The 25,343-nt window shown below is 42.0% G+C and overlaps 1 protein-coding gene across 1 annotated transcript in view; it reads left to right on the top strand.

The window, feature by feature from the left end:
* LOXHD1 (lipoxygenase homology PLAT domains 1) overlaps positions 1-25,343 on the top strand; it is a 167,171-nt gene that overhangs the window by 100,520 nt on the left and 41,308 nt on the right. The window contains 10 exon segments of the mRNA XM_075186070.1: positions 4,594-4,754; positions 5,655-5,731; positions 8,220-8,416; positions 10,397-10,589; positions 13,052-13,212; positions 14,632-14,944; positions 16,527-16,678; positions 17,599-17,732; positions 17,952-18,100; positions 22,339-22,443. Of these exon segments, the coding sequence (XP_075042171.1) occupies positions 4,594-4,754; positions 5,655-5,731; positions 8,220-8,416; positions 10,397-10,589; positions 13,052-13,212; positions 14,632-14,944; positions 16,527-16,678; positions 17,599-17,732; positions 17,952-18,100; positions 22,339-22,443 (1,642 nt within the window).

Genomic DNA, 25,343 nt, shown 5'->3' with positions numbered 1-25,343 from the left:
TGTGATGTTATACTGCTCTCTGTGTAATGTGACGTTATACTGCTCTCTGTGTAATGTGATGTTATACTGCTCTCTGTGTAATGTGATGTTATACTGCTCCCTGTGTAATGTGATGTTATATTGCTCTCTGTGTAGTGTGATGTTATACTGCTCTCTGTGTAGTGTGATGTTATACTGCTCTCTGTGTAATGTGATGTAATACTGCTCCCTGTGTAATGTGATGTTATACTGCTCCCTCTGTTATGTGATGTTATACTGCTCTCTGTGTAATGTGATGTTATACTGCTCTCTGTGTAATGTGATGTTATACTGCTCCCTGTGTAATGTGATGTTATACTGCTCCCTGTGTAATGTGATGTTATACTGCTCCCTGTGTAATGTGATGTTATACTGCTCCCTGTGTAATGTGATGTTATACTACTCTCTGTTATGCTGCTCCCTGTGTAATGTGATGTTATACTGCTCTCTGTGTAGTGTGATGTTATACTGCTCCCTCTGTTATGTGATGTTATACTGCTCTCTGTGTAGTGTGATGTTATACTGCTCCCTCTGTTATGTGATGTTATACTGCTCTCTGTGTAGTGTGATGTTATACTGCTCTCTGTGTAGTGTGATGTTATACTGCTCTCTGTGTAATGTGATGTTATACTGCTCTCTGTGTAATGTGATGTTATACTGCTCCCTGTGTAATGTGATGTTATACTGCTCCCTGTGTAATGTGATGTTATACTGCTCCCTGTGTAATGTGATGTTATACTGCTCTCTGTTATGCTGCTCCCTGTGTAATGTGATGTTATACTGCTATCTGTGTAGTGTGATGTTATACTGCTCCCTCTGTTATGTGATGTTATACTGCTCTCTGTGTAGTGTGATGTTATACTGCTCCCTCTGTTATGTGATGTTATACTGCTCTCTGTGTAGTGTGATGTTATACTGCTCTCTGTGTAGTGTGATGTTATACTGCTCTCTGTGTAATGTGATGTTATACTGCTCTCTGTGTAGTGTGATGTTATACTGCTCCCTCTGTTATGTGATGTTATACTGCTCTCTGTGTAATGTGATGTTATACTGCTCTCTGTGTAATGTGATGTTATACTGCTCCATGTGTAATGTGATGTTATACTGCTCTCTGTGTAATGTGATGTTATACTGCTCCCTGTGTAATGTGATGTTATACTGCCCCCTGTGTAATGTGATGTTATACTGCTCCCTGTGTAATGTGATGTTATACTGCTCTCTGTGTAATGTGATGTAATACTGCTCCCTGTGTAATGTGATGTTATACTGCTCCCTGTGTAATGTGATGTTATACTGCTCTCTGTGTAATGTGATGTAATACTGCTCCCTGTGTAATGTGATGTTATACTGCTCCCTGTGTAATGTGATGTTATACTGCTCCCTGTGTAATGTGATGTTATACTGCTCCCTGTGTAATGTGATGTAATACTGCTCTCTGTGTAGTGTGATGTTATACTGCCCCCTGTGTAATGTGATGTAATACTGCTCTCTGTGTACTCTTTTGTTTTACTGCTTCCTGTGTAATTTGATGTTATACTGCTCCCTGTGTAATGTGATGTTATACTGCTCTCTGTGTAATGTGATGTTATACTGCTCCCTGTGTAATGTGATCTTATACCGCTCCCTGTGTAATGTGATGTTATACCGCTCCCTGTGTAATGTGATGTTATACCGTTCCCTGTGTAATGTGATGTTATACTGCTCCCTGTGTAATGTGATGTTATACTGCTCTCTGTGTAGTGTGATGTTATGCTGCTTCCTGTGTAATGTGATGTTATACTGCTTCCTGTGTAATGTGATGTTATACTGCTCCCTGTGTAATGTGATGTTATACTGCTCTCTGTGTAGTGTGATATTATGCTGCTCCCTGTGTAATGTGATGTTATACTGCTCCCTGTGTAATGTGATGTTATACTGCTCCCTCTGTAATGTGATGTTATACTGCTCTCTGTGTAATGTGACGTTATACTGCTCTCTGTGTAATGTGATGTTATACTGCTCTCTGTGTAATGTGATGTTATACTGCTCCCTGTGTAATGTGATGTTATATTGCTCTCTGTGTAGTGTGATGTTATACTGCTCTCTGTGTAGTGTGATGTTATGCTGCTCCCTGTGTAATGTGATGTTATACTGCTCCCTCTGTAATGTGATGTTATACTGCTCTCTGCGTAATGTGACGTTATACTGCTCTCTGTGTAATGTGATGTTATACTGCTCTCTGTGTTATGTGATGTTATACTGCTCCCTGTGTAATGTGATGTTATATTGCTCTCTGTGTAGTGTGATGTTATACTGCTCTCTGTGTAGTGTGATGTTATGCTGCTCCCTGTGTAATGTGATGTTATACTGCTCCCTGTGTAATGTGATGTTATACTGCTCCCTGTGTAATATGATGTTATACTGTTTCCTGTGTAGTGTGATGTTATACTGCTCCCTGTGTAATGTGATGTTATACTGCTCCCTCTGTAATGTGATGTTATACTGCTCTCTGTGTAGTGTGATGTTATACTGCTCTCTGTGTAGTGTGATGTTATACTGCTCTCTGTGTAATGTGATGTTATACTGCTCTCTGTGTAGTGTGATGTTATACTGCTCCCTCTGTTATGTGATGTTATACTGCTCTCTGTGTAATGTGATGTTATACTGCTCTCTGTGTAATGTGATGTTATACTGCTCCATGTGTAATGTGATGTTATACTGCTCTCTGTGTAATGTGATGTTATACTGCTCCCTGTGTAATGTGATGTTATACTGCCCCCTGTGTAATGTGATGTTATACTGCTCCCTGTGTAATGTGATGTTATACTGCTCTCTGTGTAATGTGATGTAATACTGCTCCCTGTGTAATGTGATGTTATACTGCTCCCTGTGTAATGTGATGTTATACTGCTCTCTGTGTAATGTGATGTAATACTGCTCCCTGTGTAATGTGATGTTATACTGCTCCCTGTGTAATGTGATGTTATACTGCTCCCTGTGTAATGTGATGTTATACTGCTCCCTGTGTAATGTGATGTAATACTGCTCTCTGTGTAGTGTGATGTTATACTGCCCCCTGTGTAATGTGATGTAATACTGCTCTCTGTGTACTCTTTTGTTTTACTGCTTCCTGTGTAATTTGATGTTATACTGCTCCCTGTGTAATGTGATGTTATACTGCTCTCTGTGTAATGTGATGTTATACTGCTCCCTGTGTAATGTGATCTTATACCGCTCCCTGTGTAATGTGATGTTATACCGCTCCCTGTGTAATGTGATGTTATACCGTTCCCTGTGTAATGTGATGTTATACTGCTCCCTGTGTAATGTGATGTTATACTGCTCTCTGTGTAGTGTGATGTTATGCTGCTTCCTGTGTAATGTGATGTTATACTGCTTCCTGTGTAATGTGATGTTATACTGCTCCCTGTGTAATGTGATGTTATACTGCTCTCTGTGTAGTGTGATATTATGCTGCTCCCTGTGTAATGTGATGTTATACTGCTCCCTGTGTAATGTGATGTTATACTGCTCCCTCTGTAATGTGATGTTATACTGCTCTCTGTGTAATGTGACGTTATACTGCTCTCTGTGTAATGTGATGTTATACTGCTCTCTGTGTAATGTGATGTTATACTGCTCCCTGTGTAATGTGATGTTATATTGCTCTCTGTGTAGTGTGATGTTATACTGCTCTCTGTGTAGTGTGATGTTATGCTGCTCCCTGTGTAATGTGATGTTATACTGCTCCCTCTGTAATGTGATGTTATACTGCTCTCTGTGTAATGTGACGTTATACTGCTCTCTGTGTAATGTGATGTTATACTGCTCTCTGTGTAATGTGATGTTATACTGCTCCCTGTGTAATGTGATGTTATATTGCTCTCTGTGTAGTGTGATGTTATACTGCTCTCTGTGTAGTGTGATGTTATGCTGCTCCCTGTGTAATGTGATGTTATACTGCTCCCTGTGTAATGTGATGTTATACTGCTCCCTGTGTAATATGATGTTATACTGTTTCCTGTGTAATGTGATGTTATACTGCTCCCTGTGTATTATGATGTTATAATGATCCCTGTGTAATGTGACGCTATACTGCTCTCTGTGTAATGTGATCCTATGTAGGCTCCATCACACTGTGTTTGTATCTTCAGTATCATGCAAATAATACATTATTTGTTTTGGGGGAATCCTGAGTGCCAGACATCTATTTTCTGACTCTCACTTTATACAGTCAATGCAGAGAATTCCTCTGTAAAACTAGAAAATATTGTTAAAAATATAGAGTAACATTTTTTATTTTCCATATCCTGGTGTTAAAGTTGTTGCCGTATTGTCAATGCAAAGTCCCAGAATGCACTGCCAGTCAGGTATATTCCATAAACAGCGGAGAGTCACAGGTTGCTGTAGCCCGGTCGTACTTTCTGTTAAACCTATTTCTCAGACTCACAGGCGCATGTAAGCACCCAGACATCGCTGTCTCCGTGCTGCTGGATATGCTGTCTGTTTTCATTAGTTTATAATGATGTCTTTAAGTCACACTTACCTCTATAAGTGTGTAATAAAGCCATACTGACACGCTCCTCTTCTTTCCAGGCTGACGAGTTTATCATTGAGGCCGTGGATCTAAAGCAAGTGAAACGGGTCCGCATTGGGCACGATGGGAAAGGAGGGGGCTGCGGCTGGTACCTGGACAAGGTGGTGGTGAGAGAGGAAGGGAAACCGGAGACTGAGTCTGTGGAGTTCCCCTGCAACAGGTAAGAACCTGGAAGACTGTAAGTACTTTATAATACACAACCCATTGCCCACACTACATGTAAATAATGTCTGCGTCATCTGCCAGCTCTGATTATAAGTGATTATATGTGATATTATCAGTGGTTATTAGGAAAGCCTGTGTATTATGGATTAGGAATCACCTTGAATTTCTGTGACCTATATAAAAACCTTGTGTCTTTATGGGGTAGATTCACTAAATCTTCTAAAAAAGGACTAGTGGAGGTGTTGCCCATAGCAACCAATCGGATTCTAGCTATCATTTCTCTACTACATTGTAGAAAACGATCCATAGAATCTGATTGGTTGCTATGGGCAACACCTCCACTTTTTCTTTTTAGAATGTTGGTAAATCTACTCCTATATTTTGATGAATTTACTAAACCTTTATATCTTAATAATTTACAGTAGGGGGTACATTATGCCATATATAATACACACATGGCATATTTAATAGCTGGATAAACTGGTCGTAGGGCGGATTTATCATTGGGCGAAAAGCCGTACATCTGGCAAAAACGGGTGTGTTCACTAGTTACACCCTATACATTAAGATGTCACCCTCGGGACTCTTCTATCGCAAATGGGTGATGCCAATGTTGTTACACTTGTGTTTACGCTTTCACCGGTGGTCGGAAGGGATAGATAGTATAGGATCCCTAAGTCTCAATAGAATCCTTATTTTCCGCTATATATCCTATAATCTAGTTATTTTGTTATTATTTTGGAGCAGTGGAACAGCTAGAACTCTCTGTGCTGTTGTTGCTCTCAGCGGAGGGGCAAATCCAGTGCACTTTAAACCATAACCCTCCAGTCACGTCCTACAAATAGGTAGAATGATATTGTGGCAGTAACGCCGCTGTCTTCTGCTTACTGTACAGGTGGTTTGACCGGAATGAAGACGACGGACACATCATACGAGAGCTGGTTCCCATCGGGGACTCGCAGAATCTGAGAAGTGAGTTCATTGGTCGTCAAAAATTCTTGATAAAGGAATAAAAAAACTCCCATATCCTTCACTGGGAATAGAGAAAATGTGGATGTGTTATATTGACTGACGTTGTTTTACAGTATGATGTGTTTGCTCGTGTTCTCGATGATTGTGTTTTATTTGAAGTTTATGTTATTTATGTAACCAGTTTTTGAGACGTTACAGCAGCAGTGGTCAACAGGCAGCCGGCTGAGCTTTCCCCGACGGCCCGTCATCATGCTGCTCCCGATCTCATTAGTGAGGGGGGTATCCGACTCCCACATCATGTGACCTACTCTGCACAGTGCAGGGTGGCAGTACCCTGCGGAGGAGGAGGGCGTGCGATGTGCGCATCCTACATCCTCTGTGTGGCCCCTTGAAGGCTAGAGGGCCTCTCCTGCGGCCTTGCAGCTTCTTCAATTATATTTTTCCATTTTCTTACATTAAATACATAAATCAGAATGTTCTTAATGGGTACTGTGCATACAAAGCATTATTACAGTTTATCTTATTTGCATATACATGTGTGTTCTGTGCTATCTACTGGCACACATACATGTAGTTTTTAATATAAAGACTTTGCCGTGTCTGTCATCACTATCACTCGGCACTTACACCTGCCCTGTAGCTGGTGCAAATAATACGGCTATAAAACACATACTTAACCCAGGACTTGACCCAGACCTATCCCTCGGCACACCCTTACTGTACATCGCCTACATTCATCTGCTGTTATGCTCCCCCGTTCTGCCCTTCAAGTCGCGGGTAGTAACAAGTGTTATTTGTGCTCAGACATGAGTTCAATGCAGCACACGGTGGCTCAGTGGTTAGTACTTCTGCCTCACAGAGCTGGGGTCATGAGTTCAATTCCCGACGATGGCCTTATCTGCGTGGAGCTTGTATGTTCTCCCCGTGTTTGTGTGGGTTTCCTCCAGGTGCTCCGTTTTCCTCCCACACTCCAAAAACATACTGGTAGGTTAATTGGCTGTTATCAAACTGATCCTAGTCTCTGTGTATATTAGGGAATTTAGACTGTAAGCTCCAATGGGTCAGGGACTATTGTGAGTGAGTTCTCTGTACAGCACTGCAGAATCAGTGGCGCTATATAAATAGCTGATGATGATAAATTTACGTTCATTAGAGTAAAGTCCGTTTCTGGGCCTGTGTAGAGCTATTACACGCAAGATACGACGTGCAGAGGGACTTACGTCCAAACACGGAGGCGCCTTGTTTATTTTGATCCGTAGCAGTTGAGCGCTGATAAACGCTAATGCTTTTCTAGCCGTGAAGGCTAGACGGAGTTTAGATTGTAAGTCTGCGTCATGATTGACAGCATTTTAAAATAATTTCCAGGGACACTATGGTCCCGGGCACATAACATTTGTCATGTCACAAACCTGGCACAGCCCCTTACAACTATACGTTATAAAGTGTCGGCTGTTACTACAAGGATGCTGGCTGACCCCAGCCCCGTAGCTTGTCACCACCGTAGCTTGTCACCACTGTAGCTTGTCACAACTGGGGGTAGCATCCCTGCCGTTTTAGTTATGGAAATACTGGTTTGAGGTTAGTTACATGTCCCCTGGTATCCATCAGCTGACATACATGTTATTTATAACATTTGTGGGCACTTGATAACTATGGTACCGACATAATTTGTAGAACTGCCAGTCGCCCTGAGCCTGCTCCACCAACGACAGGCTGGGACATGTGGATACACAACAACTGGGAAGTCACATATGTCCTAAGCCTGCCGCGGACTGATGGCGTCTGTGACACATACCGCGGAGATGGATGTCTGTGTACATGTGCTGGTTCTCTAGACTGCCAATAGTCCACCTGTCACTATGAAGGGGGGTGTTTGGGACAGGAGTACCCAATTCTGTATAATAAACAATAAACTGTTATTTTATTAATGTGGTTAACAAGGGAACAATCTGTTATTTTTAATGTTAATAATTCAGCTGTGGCCGATTCATCCTCAGCCTCGGTAACCTGTGTGCTTTGGAATTTATAGTTGTTTTGACTGTGTTAGGGGAATCCTGGTAAACCGTTTGTATTTCTTCTTTATATGTAGATATTGATCACTGAGGGTCTGATTCATTAAGGAACGTAAATGCCGATGCGTACAGTTTGTGGCGTAAAATTGCTCAGCGCAGGCCTAGAAACGGACTATACACCAGTGAACGCAAGGGCATTCAATTCATTTCCCAACGCAAAGGAAACTTCCGACAGCCTCCAATTTCAAGGGCAGAATGGGGGACAGGAAGGGGAATATGGTATTTTTCTGTGCGTTACATATATATATTGTGCGAATCCTGCAGTGTGTTGTATTTTGCATAACTTCATGAACCAGGCCCTGGATGTTTCAGCTGTTATACCGAGTCCAGTTTAGTTTGTCTCAATGCTGAAATCTTGATTTTGCACCAGTTGGGAAGGTCCTTGTGCTGATATAACGTCTCTTCGGCTCCTGCAGGCATCAGTTATCACTTCCAGATTAAGACCGGAGATGTCAGCGGCGCTAGCTCCGATTCCAGAGTCTTTGTCAAGCTTTACGGTGAGAAGGGCGACACCAACAAACAGTTCCTGCTCGTCTCCGACAACGACCTGGCCGACAACTTTGAGAGAGGGCGGGTTGACAACTTCACCATAAACACCATAGACATTGGGAAGGTAAGAGACATGTATGCCGTACGCTATAGGGAGTACCTATAAGTAGCCGTAACAGTCTCAATAACGCTTTTGTTTATTGTATCAGGAAGCCTGACGTGATCGCAGCATTTCCTTAGTTTATGTATACACAAATCGATAGATACATCTATACATACATATATATATATATATATATATATATATATATATATATATATATATATCTATATCTCCATTTATATAGTCTGGTGTCCTGATATCTCATGTAGGTATATTTATCAATATTCCAAGCCAACTCTTGGGAATGATTTTCTGTTGGGCTCTTTGTATCCACCTGTGACACTGAAAGGATGGGACAATAGTCACAGTGCCCCCTGCTGGTTCGTTCTTAGAAATGTCTTGACTTTTTTTTGCTATTGCTTGTATTTCTCTTTCTTTTACTGCTATATTTTTTACTTGTTCTATTTTCAAACATACTTAAGTGCATCCACTAGCGGTTTTAGTAATGGATTAAAGCAAGAGACCATTATTATTAATAAATCAGTAAGAGTCCCCTTAAAACCAGCGGGATTCATACCAGAGAATTGGAGAATCATCATCATCATGATCATCATTTATTTATATAGCACCAACATATTCCGTAGCGCTTTACAAATGGGGACAAACGTAATAAACTAATAAACAAACTGGGTAGAACAGACAAAGAGGTGAGAAGGCCCTGCTCGCAAGCTTACAGTCTATGGGACAATGGGAGATTGATACATGAGATTAAGTCTACATTTTGCATTTTGGCCCAGCCAGACTGCAGAGGTAAAAGTGACTCATAAGCTAAATGACCCCGTCACACAACAATGTTGGTCAGGGGGTAGTTGTCTTGTGTGAAATTGTGTAACGGGTGGTAATAGGGTAATGTAATGAGTTTAAGAGGGTGGTTGAGGAATATTATAAGCTTGTCTGAAGAGGTAGGTTTTCAGAGAACGCTTGAAGGTTTGTAGACCAGAGGAGAGTCTTATTGTGCGAGGGAGTGAATTCCATAGAGTGGGTGCAGCCTGAAAAAAGTCCTGTAACAGGGAATGGGAGGATGTAATGAGGGTGGATGAGAGACGCAGATCTTGTGCAGAACGGAGTTTCCGAGTTGGGAGATATTTTGAGACAAGAGAGGAGATGTATGTTGGTGCAGCTTTGTTGATGGCCTTGTAGGTTAGTAAGAGTATTTTATATTGGATTCGGTAGAAAACAGGCAACCAATGTAGAGACATACAGAGTGATTCAACAGAGGAATAACGATTTGCAAGGAAAATTAGTCTATTTTGGGGAAGACCAGTAAGGAGGGAATTGCAATAGTCAATGCGTGATAACCCTGATCGTCAGTAGCAGTTGAGCGCTGATAAACGCTGTAGTTCATGCTGGGAGTCAGCTCCAGACCAGACAGACAGTTAGATCTCTGGCTCTGTGAGATTGTTGTTAGATCTTACTTATGAGAAAGAGTCATTTGATGAGAGTTGCTGCAGAAGTAGTTTAATGAGAAGATTCCGCATTTCCCCAGAAAAATAGGAGAACTTGTGGTTATGGGTAACTTGCTTGTAACCAGAGGAGAGGCTGTGTATAGACCTGGTTATGGAGACAGCCATTGTTGACCTAGTTTGAACTATGAATATGGGATTCTTCACGGAAGTACTTGATGATGTCTGTGTGTATGACAGTGCTCCTCACAGTGACGAGGAGGAGACACTTCAGTTACTCAATATACTGTCCATCACTGTTCTTTATTCTGGTAGTTACTTGTTAGCCCAGGGCCATTACTAAGTTAAGCCTCTCCTGGCTTTGATGAAGGGGACCGACCTGTTCAGTGAGCGGGTGGACATAAAAATCAAAGCCCGTTATTTATGTAATAATAAAAATAGATTGCCCCGCTCGCCCTCTCCCCAGCTGATCTTCTGCTGGCTCCGGGGATATTGCATTATTTACTACACCATGCCATCTTGTACTTATTCCCATTAGATCAACAAGCTGCTGATTGGCCACGATAACGTGGGGATTCGGGCAGGATGGTTCCTGGCCAACGTGGTGGTTCAGGTCCCGGCACACGGCAAACAGTATATGTTCCCGTGCAACCGTTGGCTCTGCAAGGACGAGTGCGACGGCAAAGTGGAGGTGGAGGTGTACGCCAGCGAGGTCATCGACATCGAAAAGCGTAAGTGCAACGTCGCTTACTGTAATTATTACAGCAGTACACATTGGGCCTGAGTCATTAAGGAGAGTAAAGCATAAAAAAGGAGTAACTTTGTATCTGGGCAAAACCATGTTGCATTGGAGGGGAAGGTAAATGTAAAATGTGGGGACAGATTTATAGTTGGGGTAAGGCATGTCCGAGATCAACTTTAAATTTCAGTGTACAAATAAAGCTATTAAGTATTTGTGTGCTACATGAAAAAACAGCCAGTATTTAACTTATGTGCATGATATTAAACTGATTTGCACCCCTTGCACCGTAACATGGTTTGTCCCAGAGAACATTTACTCCTTTTTTTTGCCTTACTTTCCTTAATGACTCAGCCCATTGTGTGTAAGTGGATATTTCTATCTGTAACTACTGAGGCTGCCGGATGAACTATATTTGTGCATAGATGGAATGATATATATCCGGAAACTCATTATACAACAAAGTTCCAAAGCAACAGAAAAATTATAATGTAAATAATTCCTTTATGTTACTAGCACACACCGATATGATCCCTCTTTTTACAATCACTCCTGCACTGAACTTAGGCATTTACACTACCTGCTTGTTCCCACCTGGGAATTGGTGCTGTATTTTTCATGTGCCCCCCCCCCCATAGAATGAGCTCTCTTTTACATTGGCTTACAATTTAATAGGCTCTACGGAGGCTCAGTGGTTAGCACCTCTACCTCACAGCACTGGGGTCATGAGTTTGATTCCCGACCATGTCCTTATCCATGTGGAGTTTGTATGTTCTCCCCGTGTTTGCGTGGGTTTCCTCCGGGTGCTCCGGTTTTCTCCCACACTCCAAAAACATACTGGTAGGTTAATTGGCTGCTATTAAATTTAATCCTAGTCTGTCTGTGTGTGTTGGGAATTTAGTCTGTCCAATGGGGCAGGGACTGGTGTGCATGACAAATATTCTATGTTCAGCGCTGCTGAATTGGCGGCACTATATAAATAAATGGTGATGATGATCCCCAAGGACCGGGCTCTGTACTGGGCCATCATGGAATACGCTGCATTGTACACTGGACCAACAGATAAATGCTTCTGTTGTACACAAGAGAATGGGCTCTATTTTGTACACTGAGCCACTAGAAAATGAGCTTTGTATGGTATACCAAGTCAATCAGGGAAGACTTACTTTAAGATTGAGCTATGTATTGTACACTGGATTACCAGGTAATAGGCTGTATATTCTACTCTAGTCACCAGGTAGTGGGCTTTGTAATGTACACTAGCCACCTATTGCATACTGGTCACCAGTAAACGGGTTCTCTCTTGAACACTAGCCACCAGAGAAAGGGGTCTGTATTATATACTGCTTACAGGAATGTGCTCTGGTTTCTGGTATATTGTGTGGAGGGTCATTAATGTCTAGAGCAGTGGTCAGGGAACAGGGGTACATTACCCCAAATGAGGTAAAAATGAAATTCCTGGGGGTAATGCTGTCGATTCACATGCTGTCAGTTGGATTGTAGACACCTTTAAATGTGAAATTGCTGTTGTACCAGAAGAGCCTCAAGGGTTGGCAGAGGCACTTCTTGAGCTTTGATGCAATAATGAAGCACGTATTACATTTGAAAACAAAGCAGATCTGTCATATTTTTGGATGTCAACAGCTGCATTCAAAATTGCACATGAGGAGGCAGTCAAAAAGTTGCTGCCTTTTGCAACAACCTATCTTTGTAAATAAGGATTTTCCACTTTAACGAACATAAAAACAAAGCAGAGAAACCGATTGGACGCTGAAGACTGTATCCAAATTGCTCTGACATCAAAATGCCCCAATATTGATGCTCTCGGATCAAAAATGAAGCAACATCATTTCCTTAAAACCTGAAGTTTTGAAGTTGAAGCTTTCAAAGAAATTTTGAATAGATTCAATAAAATTTTGAATTCCAATAATTAATAATATATGATTTCCTTCCTTTGAAATCAAGGGGGTAACGTCGGCGTATCTAAATATATTTTGGGGTAAAAGGTAAAAACGTTCCCTGACCCCTGGTCTAGAGTGTGGGTTGAATTGGTAATTTGGTCCGGCTCATGGGGCGCTTAAATTGCCAAGAAAGCTTCCCCCGAAACTGCTTGGGTTATTTTTGCTCAAACAGGTAAAACAATCATTTATTTAGCTATTTCCCTGTTCATATGTCTCTGTCCCGCACACAGTCATCACTATTCTCCCAGCGAGCCTTTGTTCATTCTCTACCCCATGTCTGTGATACATTTTCAGGAATGATTGCTCAGACTTGCACTGTCACGGTTGTCTACAAATAAAGTATATTACTGTTGAAAGTATAATAAGTAGGATATTGCTGATTTGTACAGTATATTAAAATGAAGACCTAGTCAGTGATTAGTATATTAGTTTGTGGCACATGAATACCCTTCTCTAAAGGACCTGGTGACCACTCGTTTTATTTCCTCTGCAGTTATTAACTACGAGGTTAATGTGACCACCGGGAACGTGCGCGGAGCTGGCACCAACGCCAATGTCTTCATGCAGCTCTACGGGGACAGCGGGAAGACCGAGGAGACCTTCTTACGCAGCCGCTCCAATGACTTTGAGAGAGGAGCTGTTGACATATTTAAGGTTTGCCTCCTGATGATTCCTACAATAATCCAAAATATACCAACGGGAATAGTGACAGAGTGAAAAAAGTTTTTTTATTAGAGCTATGTATGCTTGATTTAGCTTTTGTTTTTTTGTTCTGTTTTATAAAACGTTCTCCTGGCACCAACTAGTGGAACAGCGGACTCCAATAACTGGTGCCCTTAAGGTCAGGAGATACCCCGCTACCCCTCCCCCAGCTGGTGCTGTATCTCACAGAGTAACATTTATCTAAGTGTGAAAGTAATCTGCTGCCCTGTAAGGTTCCGGACGATGCTGTCTTTAAAAGCTATAGCACAAGCGAAAGTGTATTATTATTTATGAACCTTTATAAAGCGCCAACATATTATACAGCACTTTACATACAGGGCGTGATTCATCTACAAAACGTAAGTCCATTTGAGCGCTGTATCTTGCGTTTCTGTGTATGCGCTAGAACGAGACTTACGCCAGTAAACACAATCCGTGTCCGCACGCAAATAAACTTCCAACTAGCTACAAATTGAAGGACAGAACGGGGAAGGGGACGGGGAGGACTAACGTAGGCAATGAACAAAAAGGCATGTCACAGTCAAGCGCACATACATGTGGCCGATTCAGGTTCCGGGCATCTGTCAGGTACATGTATCACCTGGACCAGCTACAGGTCAGGTGCCGACTGATAGTGATGACGGACGAGTATAGATGGCAGAATATGTGTTTGCGAGTAAGAGCAACTGTAAAAATGTATTGTATGCATAGGCAACCCGAGGGGGGGGGGGGTTCCTAGTGGCTGGAAACCCCCCTCCAAGCCTGGGGCACTGTATAATTGAGGTGGCTGGACCCTGTTCCTGCTTCACACAGCTCTGCTTGAAAAGGGAGAGCTGTGTGCACCTAACAGTAGTCCACGCAGCATTGCCCATGTATATTATGGGGATAGCAAGAGTTGGAGAGCAGCCAAGCACTGTCTAAAATTATAGCCACGCCTCCATGCGTGCTGGTCATGCCTACTGGCGGCGTGGTGTGGAAACCCCCCTCTAAAAATCCTGCGTTTGGCCCTGGTATGTACAGTATGCATTACGAACATCTTGTTATATGTATTTCATGAAAAAAAAAAGGTATATATTTTTATTAACGATTATAGTATTAACAGTTTTAAATGTCTTTCATATAATTATTTATTTTGCCTGTGTTCTGATGGGACTTTATATTGCACTGCACTGAGTTCTGCATACGGCAAGTATCGTATGGCCAGAGCAGACTTATACCCAGATTCAAATGGAAACGGTTCTTGAGATCCGCTTGTACTTGAAGACGGGCGGACGAGAGTGCAGCTCTCAATTATTTTTAATTCTATACCAAATATTTCGCAATGATATTTTTATGACACCACCACTTTAACGTGAATGTCCTTCCTCACAGATAGAGGCTGCCGATGTTGGCAAAATCCTGAAGCTGAGGATTGGTCACGACGGAAAAGGGTTTGGAGACGGTTGGTTTTTAGAATCGGTTGAGATCAAGCGGGTAGGGGTGCAGATGATGCCAGTGGCACCTCCCCCCGACAAGAAGAAGAAGACGAACAAGAAGAAAAAGCCGTCAAAGGAGGAGGAAGTGCTGCAGCCCATGGAGGTGGTGGAGTCCTACAAGTTTGAGTGTAAGAGGTGGCTGGCGCGCGGAGAGGTTGACGGGGAGCTGGTGGTGGAACTTCTCCCCCTGGACTCATCTGGACTCGAAGGTATAAACAGTATAATAACAAATATAACATTTCATGTCAGATATTCTATATCATATATCTCTCAAGCCCACATTCTTACACTTTGAGGTAGATGTTTTAAAAGTGCAGGTGTTACTCATAGCAACCAATCAGATTCTAGCTATCGTGTTCTAGAATGTACTAGAAAAATGATAGCTAGAATCTGATTGGTTGCTATGGGCAACACCTCAACTTTTCCTTTTTAGAAGGTTTGATAAATATACTCCTTTATGTATATTAATTGGGATGTCTACTTCCAGGTTGTGACACATTTTTAAGCATTTGTGTAGTTCTTCACTCCCCTACCAGCTTTATTGCATTCTAGAAACTTTGCTCCAATAATTTTCACCAGTCTATTCAATGGGATCTGTAATCCCTATTGAATATGTACATCTTTCTTCATGACTGTGGTAGGCTGATTTTAATGTAAGATGTCTGTGGCGCAGTGGTTAGCATAGCTTCCTCAGCATATTGGTGGTCTTCTTCACGAGGGCTGGGCTAGTGGTGGGTATATGGTGGTCTTCTCATGCACGAGTGCTGGCGTAGTGGTGGGCATAGTGGTGGTCTTCTCGTGCAGGAGAGCTGATTTACTGGTGGGCATAGTGGTGGTCTTCTTCACAAGGGCTGGGCTAGCGGTGGGCATAGGTGGTCTTCACGAGGGCTGGGATAGTGGTGGACATAGTGGTGGTTTTCTCGTGCATGAGGGCTGGCGTAGTGGTGGGCATAGTGGTGGTCTTCTTCACAAGGGCTGGGCTAGTGGTGGGCATAGTGGTGGTCTTCTTCACAAGGGCTGGGCTAGCGGTGGGCATAGGTGGTCTTCTTCACGAGGGCTGGGATAGTGGTGGACATAGTGGTGGTTTTCTCGTGCATGAGGGCTGGCGTAGTGGTGGGCATAGTGGTGGTCTTCACAAGGGCTGGGCTAGTGGTGGGCATAGGTGGTCTTCACGAGGGCTGGGATAGTCGTGGGCATAGGTGGTCTTCTCATGCACGAGTGCTGGCATAGTGGTAGACATAGTGGTGGTTTTCTCGTGCACGAGGGTTGGTGTAGTGGTGGGCATAGTGGTGGTCTTTTTTACTAGAGCTGAGATAGCGGTGGGCATATGGTGGTCCTCGTGCACAAAGGCTGGGATAGTTGTGGACATAGTGATGATTTTCATGCTTGAGGGCTGGGATAGTGGTGGGCATAGTGATGGTCTTCTTGTTCACGAGGGCTGGCATAGTAATGGGCATGCTGGCATTATCCATTATCTCAATGACTATAGTGGCCTGAGGCTGCACACAGCCAGTTAGAAGAGTGATTGATTTTCTGTTTAAAATACGTTGTTTGTTCTTGGCTTAAAAAATCATTTCATCAGTTGCTAAATCCAGCAACCCAGCTCTATTGTGCCACCAACATGATCTACTAGTGAGATCTCGTCACAGCAGAATAACTAAAAGTCACATTACAACACAACAACATCATGGCTTCCATCCTCTAATATGTTACCATTATTATTATTATTACCTTTTATTTATAAGGCACCACATGGTATAAATGCAGTGTTTGAGTTTATATTTCTTCCAGAGAACACATATGAGGTCCACGTGTTGACCGGTACCGTCTGGGGAGCGGGCACCGATGCCAATGTCTTTGTCACCATTTATGGGGAGATCGGGGACACCGGCGAACGTCAGCTCAAAAAGTCCAACCACCTGAATAAGTTCGAGAAGGGACAGGTATTGTCTATTCCCTACACAGAGAACAATCATCCCATCTAACGTATCCATAGTCTACACGTTTAGGGACAGATTCAATTCAGAAAACATCGCAAGGTGCCTCGGTAATGCTCGTAAGACACCTCACGCGGATATTTTCTGAGAGAAGTGGCGCTGAATTCTGCTCGTACCTCATAGAGGTGCGAGGAAAAATCTGCATTACTGTTTTGCACACTTACTTACCAGTTACCTCTCTGTCTGAGTTGTATTCTGTTCAACTACTATAGAACAGAGCAGAAGGTGACACACACAGGGATTGAGAAAGGGATCACTGATCCCTATAAGAATCTATACAGCCGTTCACACAGACACAAACACAGGAAGAATGCATGATGGAGCATACGGTGGAAAATCATTGCACTAATCCTGTGTGGGGCAATCTCTCTATGTTCCACTGAATGACCTGATAGGGATTAATGGTCCCTATTTATTGTCCCGTCAAAGCTGCATGAAACACAGGACGGACAAAGCAGCCAAATCTCCTGTGTGAATATACCCCAAATCCTGATTCCTCTGCAGTCTTAGTAAACGGGATACAGAATTTTTCATTACAAATTAGATGTTATCATTTAGGCCACTCCTGCATAATTAAATTAGTAGAAAAGTAGAAGTTACTCAATCAGTTTATATTAGTATAGTATTAGTATTCAGATTCAGTACTGAATCTTTTCCGACATTGCCATTATTCCTAAAACACAGATTCGGTGCATCCCTAATTGATCAAAATAAAGTGCAATAAGTCGATCAGTGGTGATATTTGCCTTGTTTTTTTGCCATATACAATTATAATCATATAGTTAATCAGCAGTTCACTTCCCAGAATGAGCCAGTCTTACCCAGCCTGGCATATTCTTAATTATTTTTCTGACAATCGCTTTCAGGAGGATGTATTTACGATAAGCGCCGTGGATATGGGAGAGCTGAAAAAGTTGAGAATCCGTCACGATAACTCGGGGGGGAACGCAGCTTGGTATCTGGAACGAGTGGACATAGTAGATGGGAAGGACGATACAAAGTAAGTGTTTGATGTAGATTATAAGAATTGTGGACAAGAAGTAACCCATTCAGCAATTGCATTACTATGTTTTGTCACTAAAGCTTTTGCAACTAGGATTGGTTTGGTATTCACCAAAAAATGTATTAAATGAACAATTTATGAAATAATCTATTTGGGAAATTCTACCTGCGGTTGGTGATAACCAGGACTATGCTTGTTGGTTTCTTCACCCTACAGATACTTTTTCCCATGCCAAAGATGGCTGGCGGTGGATGAAGACGATGGTCAGATTTCTCGGCAGCTGGTACCGGTAAACGAAGCGTTTATGAAGAAGGAAGAGGAGGGTGAAGAGCAATCGCTGGCCACGCTGGGCTTGGAACAGAAAGGTTTGTGTCCTCTTGCCTTTGTTTAACAGTGGTCTAATGCAGAAGGAAGTGCGGTGACGGATACAGTGAGAAGAGTAGAGAGAATGCTTCCTCTATGTTACCTATCCCTACTGCTCACAGACAGTCATCGCACTACAGTGATTGCAGGACATTTGAGTCAATTATTGCAGATCATCCAATGACGAGAGCGCTGGGGGAAGTGGGAGGAGGAAAGATGGGGCTAGGGAGCGAGGTGAAATAATCTCAATAAATATTGTGATGCCACTGGGGAAATTTACATCCACCTGAAACTGCAGAGGGTAAACGGGGTACGTTTGCAGCAGTGCAGGAGAACTTTAATGGAGTCCTGTTAGGATACAACCATAACGACATGCTTTCAAAAATAGTTATGGTTTGGGATGGTTATTTTATTTAATATATATATACTTTGTATGTATATTAGTGACAACAGAGTAGATAGAACAGGTCAGCAGGTGACACAGTGCAGGTTATTTACGAAGCGCAGCTGTAGATCCGTAATACGCCGCAGAAGTTCTGCTCTAGAGACTAAAAATAATCCCGTAAAGGGTTAATGGCGCACACTATGTAGGCGGAGGAATCCCACCGATAAGGGTTTTTTTGGGAATCTCTTTAAGAGATAATGTTTGTCTATAAAAATATATACAGAAGAGGGATAACACCAATCTCCACTGCTGCACTGTTGTGGTTTATTGCACAGCAACCACAGAAATACACGAATGTATATACACCAAAGACAAGACAGATTGCGCTGCGGAGAATGTATGTTAGTATAACTCAATAAAAGAACCTAGAGGATCCTCCCATGGCAATAAGAAAACAATTGATTAATAACACATGAATAAAAGTTTAATCACAGACAATATGATCTAATAAATAAATCATAAATATAATATCAATTATAAAACTGTATAGCTGGCCAGCATAAATTGAAGGGTACCTTGAAAAATAAAAAATAATAATAATAATAGAATTGAAATAAAAATAAAATAAAAATAAAATGTAAAATGGTGAAAACCTCAAAAACCCAGAAGAGCTAGGTGAAGGAAGTCCAATATAATGACCGTACTCCTTACAGATGAATAATATTGATCAAGAGCTCTTATGGAGAAAGCCCGTATATATTCTATGTTACAAGTAGATCAATAATAATCACGAGACTCTCTTTCACTTCATGTTGTGTCTAATATTTTCAATATATGGTAATCAGCTGTGTAGACACAGTCAAGATATGCTCCGTAACACTTGTTATAATAAGGAGCAATTCAAATCCAACCGAGATATTCAGCACCTTCTCAACAACATATGTTAAATTCTTTGGAAAAACCGCAATTCAAATTCAGCAGTATTTTCCTTACCATTCGGCGTCTTCAACCCTCCGGAGGGATTTAAAGTCAATGGAAATACAGGGATTTCAACACTCACTATACTCACTAGTTGGTGATTATTATAGTCGGCACACCCAAGCCAGGGTTCAGATGTTTACCGCTCGTCAGCGGTAGTGGATCAGGTTGTAAAAAAACTTTGTTCCTTTGCTCTGAATCGCGCCCATCAAATGGGGCTTCAGTTGAAACAGTATCAAGCCAAATAGCAAGTTATTGTATCGATATATCCACAATTCCAAAAGAGATCAAAGTTATAGCCGACTATATTAGAGACTGCTCTAGAGAGGCGCCCCATGAATAATGTAGGATCTGACCTCCGTCTGCTCAGAGCTCTTGCAAAATTCAAATCTTCATCATCATCATCATTTACTTATATAGTAAGTAAATGTCCCTGTCCCATTGGAGCTTACAGTCTAAATTCCCTAATATACACACACAGAGACACAGACTAGGGTCAATTTGATATCACTCATTTAACCTACCAGTATGTTTTTAGAGTGTGAGAGGAAACCGGAGCACCCGGAGGAAACCCACGCTAACACGGGGAAAACATACAAACTCCACACAGATAAGGCCATGGTCGGGAATCGAACTCATGACTCCAGCGCTGTGAGGCAGAAGTGCTAACCACTGACCCACCGTGCTGCCCCCAATCTTTTTGTGGAGTGGAAATTGCCTGAAAATGTGACCTCTCCACACATTGAGCTCATTACCGGTATCTCGTTCCCCACAATGTAATCTCATTTCTGCTCTGCTCCCCACGACAAGGTGCATCAGTGGCCTCCTTCATACATCACTAAGAACCCGTTCACTCCGTCCATCTCCTGCTTTCTGGTTTCTGCTGCAAACGCTGACAACTTTCACCTGGAAATCTCCAAAAAATTGAGGCGCAATTGGATCAAAGCTGCTTTTGCCCTGCAAACAGCCTTTTTCATTTATAATAAATTATTTACAATATATTAGAATGGCTGTAGTGTGTTACACTAGTAATAACGCTTTCATACTGCCGCCCCGGCAATATCCCGGGTTTTTCAAGCCGGGTTTTTGCCGGGGCTCGGAGCGTCCCAGCTCAGAAACACCATTCATACTGCACCTCGGACCCGGGAATTTCCTGGGTTGACCCCATTCATACTGCACAAGTCTGTGCCCTGGCACTTTGTGGGAGTCCTCACCAGAGCAGTTTTCATTGGCTAAAAAAAGGTGATGTCATTGAAAGGTGACTGTTTTTTTGACGCATAAAGATGATGCAAAAGTGGGTGGTGATTGTGACAGGCAGACAGCCAATCAGCTTGTTTTTTGTGCAACCCGGGTTGAAAAACCCGGGTTGCACCATTCATAGTGCAGGCAACCCGGGTTCGACCCGGGAATTACCCCTCGATAAATCCCGGGTTGAAGACCCGGGTTTTTAGACCTCGAGATTTTTGACTTGTACCATTCATACTGCACCAAAACCCGGGTCGTTTGAGCTCGCCCCGGCAAAAACCCGGGATTTTGGTGCAGTATGAATGGGGTAAAATATGGTCACTTCCTACCTTAGTTTGATAACTGACCTATATTTAGCACGGCCTACTGTCTATTCCAAGTGTTTGTTTAGACCTGGAAATTATCCGGTATATAGGTTGGTCTTAAAGACTTTCATTTATATCGCTTGTGACTGCTCTTATCCTCTCTGAATCATGTTTCATTCTTGGAATTCTGTGCATTTTAATGATACTGTGACAATTTTATCACCCGCTTCCTCCCATGTCTCCAATTTATTCCAGCGCCATATGGTCTATGATCTAAATACAGCTCTAAGGGGAGTTATATGAATGATTTCTATAGTATATAAGTCATTGTTGCTGCAACGTTGCTCCCTCCGTTACGTTACTGCTTAAATACTCACCTGCAGTAATGGCGGCCACACGTCAATGGAATTGATGTAGCGATGTCCAAATGAAGTATATGATCATGGCCAGTATTTTATTCATGAAGGATCTCGTACAATAGAATTGAAGCTCGCTAATTGGGCACCCTTAGCAATGGAGTATATTTATGTAGATGGTGTAATCGTAGTAAATATTAATAAGGAAACACATTGGCTCCCATTCCTCTCCCGATGGCCGATATAACTCTCTTTTTCGACCAGGTCACCTGCACCGGATTTGATGTGAGAATTCCTGCCATAAAATTATATCCTTCAAAATCTCTTTTGACTTCTTATAGAACTCAGACTGTATGCACAAGTCATTGATATGTAGAAATGCATAGGCAAACCGAGGGGGGACGGGGTTCCTAGTGCCTGGAAACCCCCCTCCAAGCCTGGGGCACTGTATAATTGAGGTGGCTGGGCCCTGCCCCTGCTTCACACGGCTCTGCTTAAAAAGGGAGAGCTGCGTGCACCTAACAGTAGTGCACGCAGCATTGCCCATGTATATTATGGGGATAGGAAGAGTTGGAGAGCAGCCAAACACTGTCTAAAATTAAAGCCACGCCCCCATGCATGCTGGTCACGCCCACTGGCGGCGTGGTGTGAAAACCCCCCTCTACAAATTCTGCGATTGCCCCTGAAATGGATATATGGACATATAGTTAGGCCTTTTTTGTTCTCCGGTGCAGTACAGAGGCTCCTACCTACGCCAAATAAAAGAGACGTAGGGCCAAATATACCTGATCCCCATTGTCTGCACTCGTGGCAATTCCCCCCCCCCCCCCCCCAGAATGTGACCCACAAGATTTGGACCAGCGTAGACTAATGTCTGGAAACGTGATAATGGAACTGGATGTGTTAGTATTAAATAAGATATTTACCACAAAGAGCTGGATGATTATTATGTCTCGTGTCTTGTTTCACAGCCAAATCAACGACATACACAGTAAGAGTGAAGACCGGAGATAAGAAGAATTCTGGGACAGATGCCAATGTATTTATAATCCTGTACGGCGAGAAGGACGACACTGGTATGTCTCAGCAGCATTAATTATATGTATATATATAATATATATCTATATATATATATATATATATATATATATATATATATATATATTATATACACATGCATGCAGATAATAGTTTTTCTTTTTTTTTTTTTTGCAGGGTTGCATTTGCCATATAGGTTAACTAGGCACATGCTTAGGGTAACACTGATTGGTTGGGAGCTGGTGGGAAGATAGCATAGAAATTGTTTTATTATTTACATCTTAGTTTTCATACTGAGACTCAAGGGGGCGCTGTTTCATTGTAGTCTATGGGAGACACTTATGAACTCACACTTCACGGTAGTGCGTGTGCACACGTTGCCCTTGTTTTACAATAAATATATTTGCTTAGGAGCGGACTTGGGTAACTTTGGGATATATGTCATGGATAGGGTGTATTGATCAGACTCCAAAAAGACAAGAATAAGGGTTCTAGTGTTGGGGAACCCTTTTTTCCTGTCGTTTTGATGTATTATAATTCGTTTTAGGAGAACACCCCAATAGAAGAAAGTTTTGGGATATATTACCAGTGGAAAGTTAAATATATAAAGACTATTCTAGTGCAGATTCTTTTCCTAGATACCAGTGATGGCTAACCTGTGATACTCCATGTGTTGCGAAACTACAAGTCCCAGCATGCTCTGCCAGCTATCAGCTAGTTATCTTCTGGCAAAGCATGCTGGGGCTTGTAGTTTCACAACACCTGGAGTGTCACAGGTTAGCCATCACTGCTATATACCATTGATCATACTAACAGTAAGGGGCAGGTCTCCGCCGGGTGCCGGCTCTTCTGGGAGCCGGAGAGAACTCCCCAAAATTCTCAGAACAAAATATGCATCTGACAAAAAGTAAAAGCAGGACAAAAGTACAATAAAATAAATGATTGAAAAGCATTAACAAAAGTAGAACAGAGGGCACACAAACGAAAAGAGGTCAATGTATGCAGTATAGAATGCTACAGTGTCCGAAAATGTATGATCCTAGAACATATATAGCTAAAATAGTCTGTATTTTACTTAAAAAATATAATTAACAATGTAGAAAAGTGAGAGACGAAAAATAAAGCAACTGACATAAAATTATAGCAATAAAACAACATGTCAAATCTAACAATATCTCAAACATAGAGGTTGTGCATCAGCATAATGTTATATCGTATGTAGCAGACTGTAACGTAGGACTGTGGATAGATAGAGGGAGATGTGTGATAGCATAAAAGTGGTCACTTAATCTTGCGGTATGAAGATGATGTTAGATCTGATATACCAGGTCCGTGTGGAGTCATTATTACACTCTGACACCTCCTATGGGTTGAGCGACAGAACACTCACCTATCAGTTATAAGATGGAGTTTGAGTCGATATTATATTGCTCTGGTACCTATTGCCTACAGTAATACTGGAGTCATTGTCTGCAGGAAACACATTATCCCGCTGAACTCTGAAATAGAAAACCGCAAGATCATCAGGATACTTATCTCCCATTGCCCTCAGAGGCCACGTTGAAATGAAAAGGGAATCCCAGATTGGGTTTCTTACTATCATTTATATCTCACAATGGAAAATAAGATGATTTGTGAAGTGTTTTCTTGTCTTCTGGCGGAAAATATGAACATATATTTAATTAGTTTCATATATTTCTACTTGCGTGCTGGAGATTTCAGCCGACGTGTATCTATTCGTTTTGAAAATATACTAGTCTGAGCTCTCACCTCCCCCACCCTCCCCCCCTTCCCTGATCACTGGTAGACAGACACAGTTACAGCTTAGGTCTCTCACCAGTCCTTCTATAAATCTTTATCTTAAAGTCCCTTTCTCCCATCATTTTACTCCTGATACACACATGGGAGCTGTAGTTCTAGATAGTGTTTTACTTGTTGTTACAATTTTGCTGCACTCCCCTATACATTTAGCCCAGAGAAGACGATCACGTGTCATACGAGAATGAGGGACTATTAGTCTTCCAGTCCCCCGGCTGCCTGGCTGGGTCTTCTGGGAGTTTAATGTTCTTTTGCAACCATAAGGAACCTGATCATTTGCAAATCAACTTATTATATAATGGGCAATATTAATTTAAAATACAAAAGAGAGCGCGCTTCTCAGTTAACTTTCAGCAGCTTTAAAGCAAGTTAGTAGAACGCTTATGAATGTGTAGGTCAGGTGAACTAGTGATTTTATGCTTAAAGAAGATAATTATGGGTAGTTTCACATCCAAGCACTCTAACTATACATACCGTAGATTTAGCTAACACTGGACAGCCCAAAGTACAGCAAAGAGCATCTACAGCCTACCTGGCATTTACTACAAATATTGGGCCTGATTCATGAAGACACGCACACTGAGCGCAACAAGCGCTTGCTTTAAAACACACATAAATTGTCTCTGCGCACTCCAGGATTCAGCAAGCAGCGGATCTGAAGATACGTGCGCTGATGAAATCAGGGGGCAGGTCTGCTGTGCTCTAATACACAAGACACTTGAAGATACGCCTAATACCTATGTGGAATAATTATTTGCAAAAAAATATTGAATTAATATTACCTGTTAATAATATAAGCATTAATGACAAAACAGTTAAAAATAAAAATTTCTGCGTGAAATACATTTATTAGGATGCTCTCAGTGTCTGCTGAACATAAAATACATTTTTACAGTTGCTCCTGATTGCAAACACATGTTATAGCATGCATATGAGACTGTCATCACTACTGATCAGGACTAGCCCTGTAGCTGGAGCAAGAGATACGGCAGAATAACAACTGTGAGATACCCAGAGCTGGATTTGGACGTGGCTGCATGCGCTAGAGTTTGGCACACTCTTACAGTACATTGACAACAGGCAAGCGCCCCTTCCTCGCTCCGCTCACTCCCAGAAATCA

Source organism: Mixophyes fleayi, chromosome 1 (genome assembly GCF_038048845.1).
Source record: "Mixophyes fleayi isolate aMixFle1 chromosome 1, aMixFle1.hap1, whole genome shotgun sequence".
NCBI lineage: Eukaryota > Metazoa > Chordata > Amphibia > Anura > Limnodynastidae > Mixophyes > Mixophyes fleayi.
The sequence above is the reverse complement of the archived record's forward strand: the minus strand, read 5'-3'. Positions and strand labels throughout refer to the sequence as shown.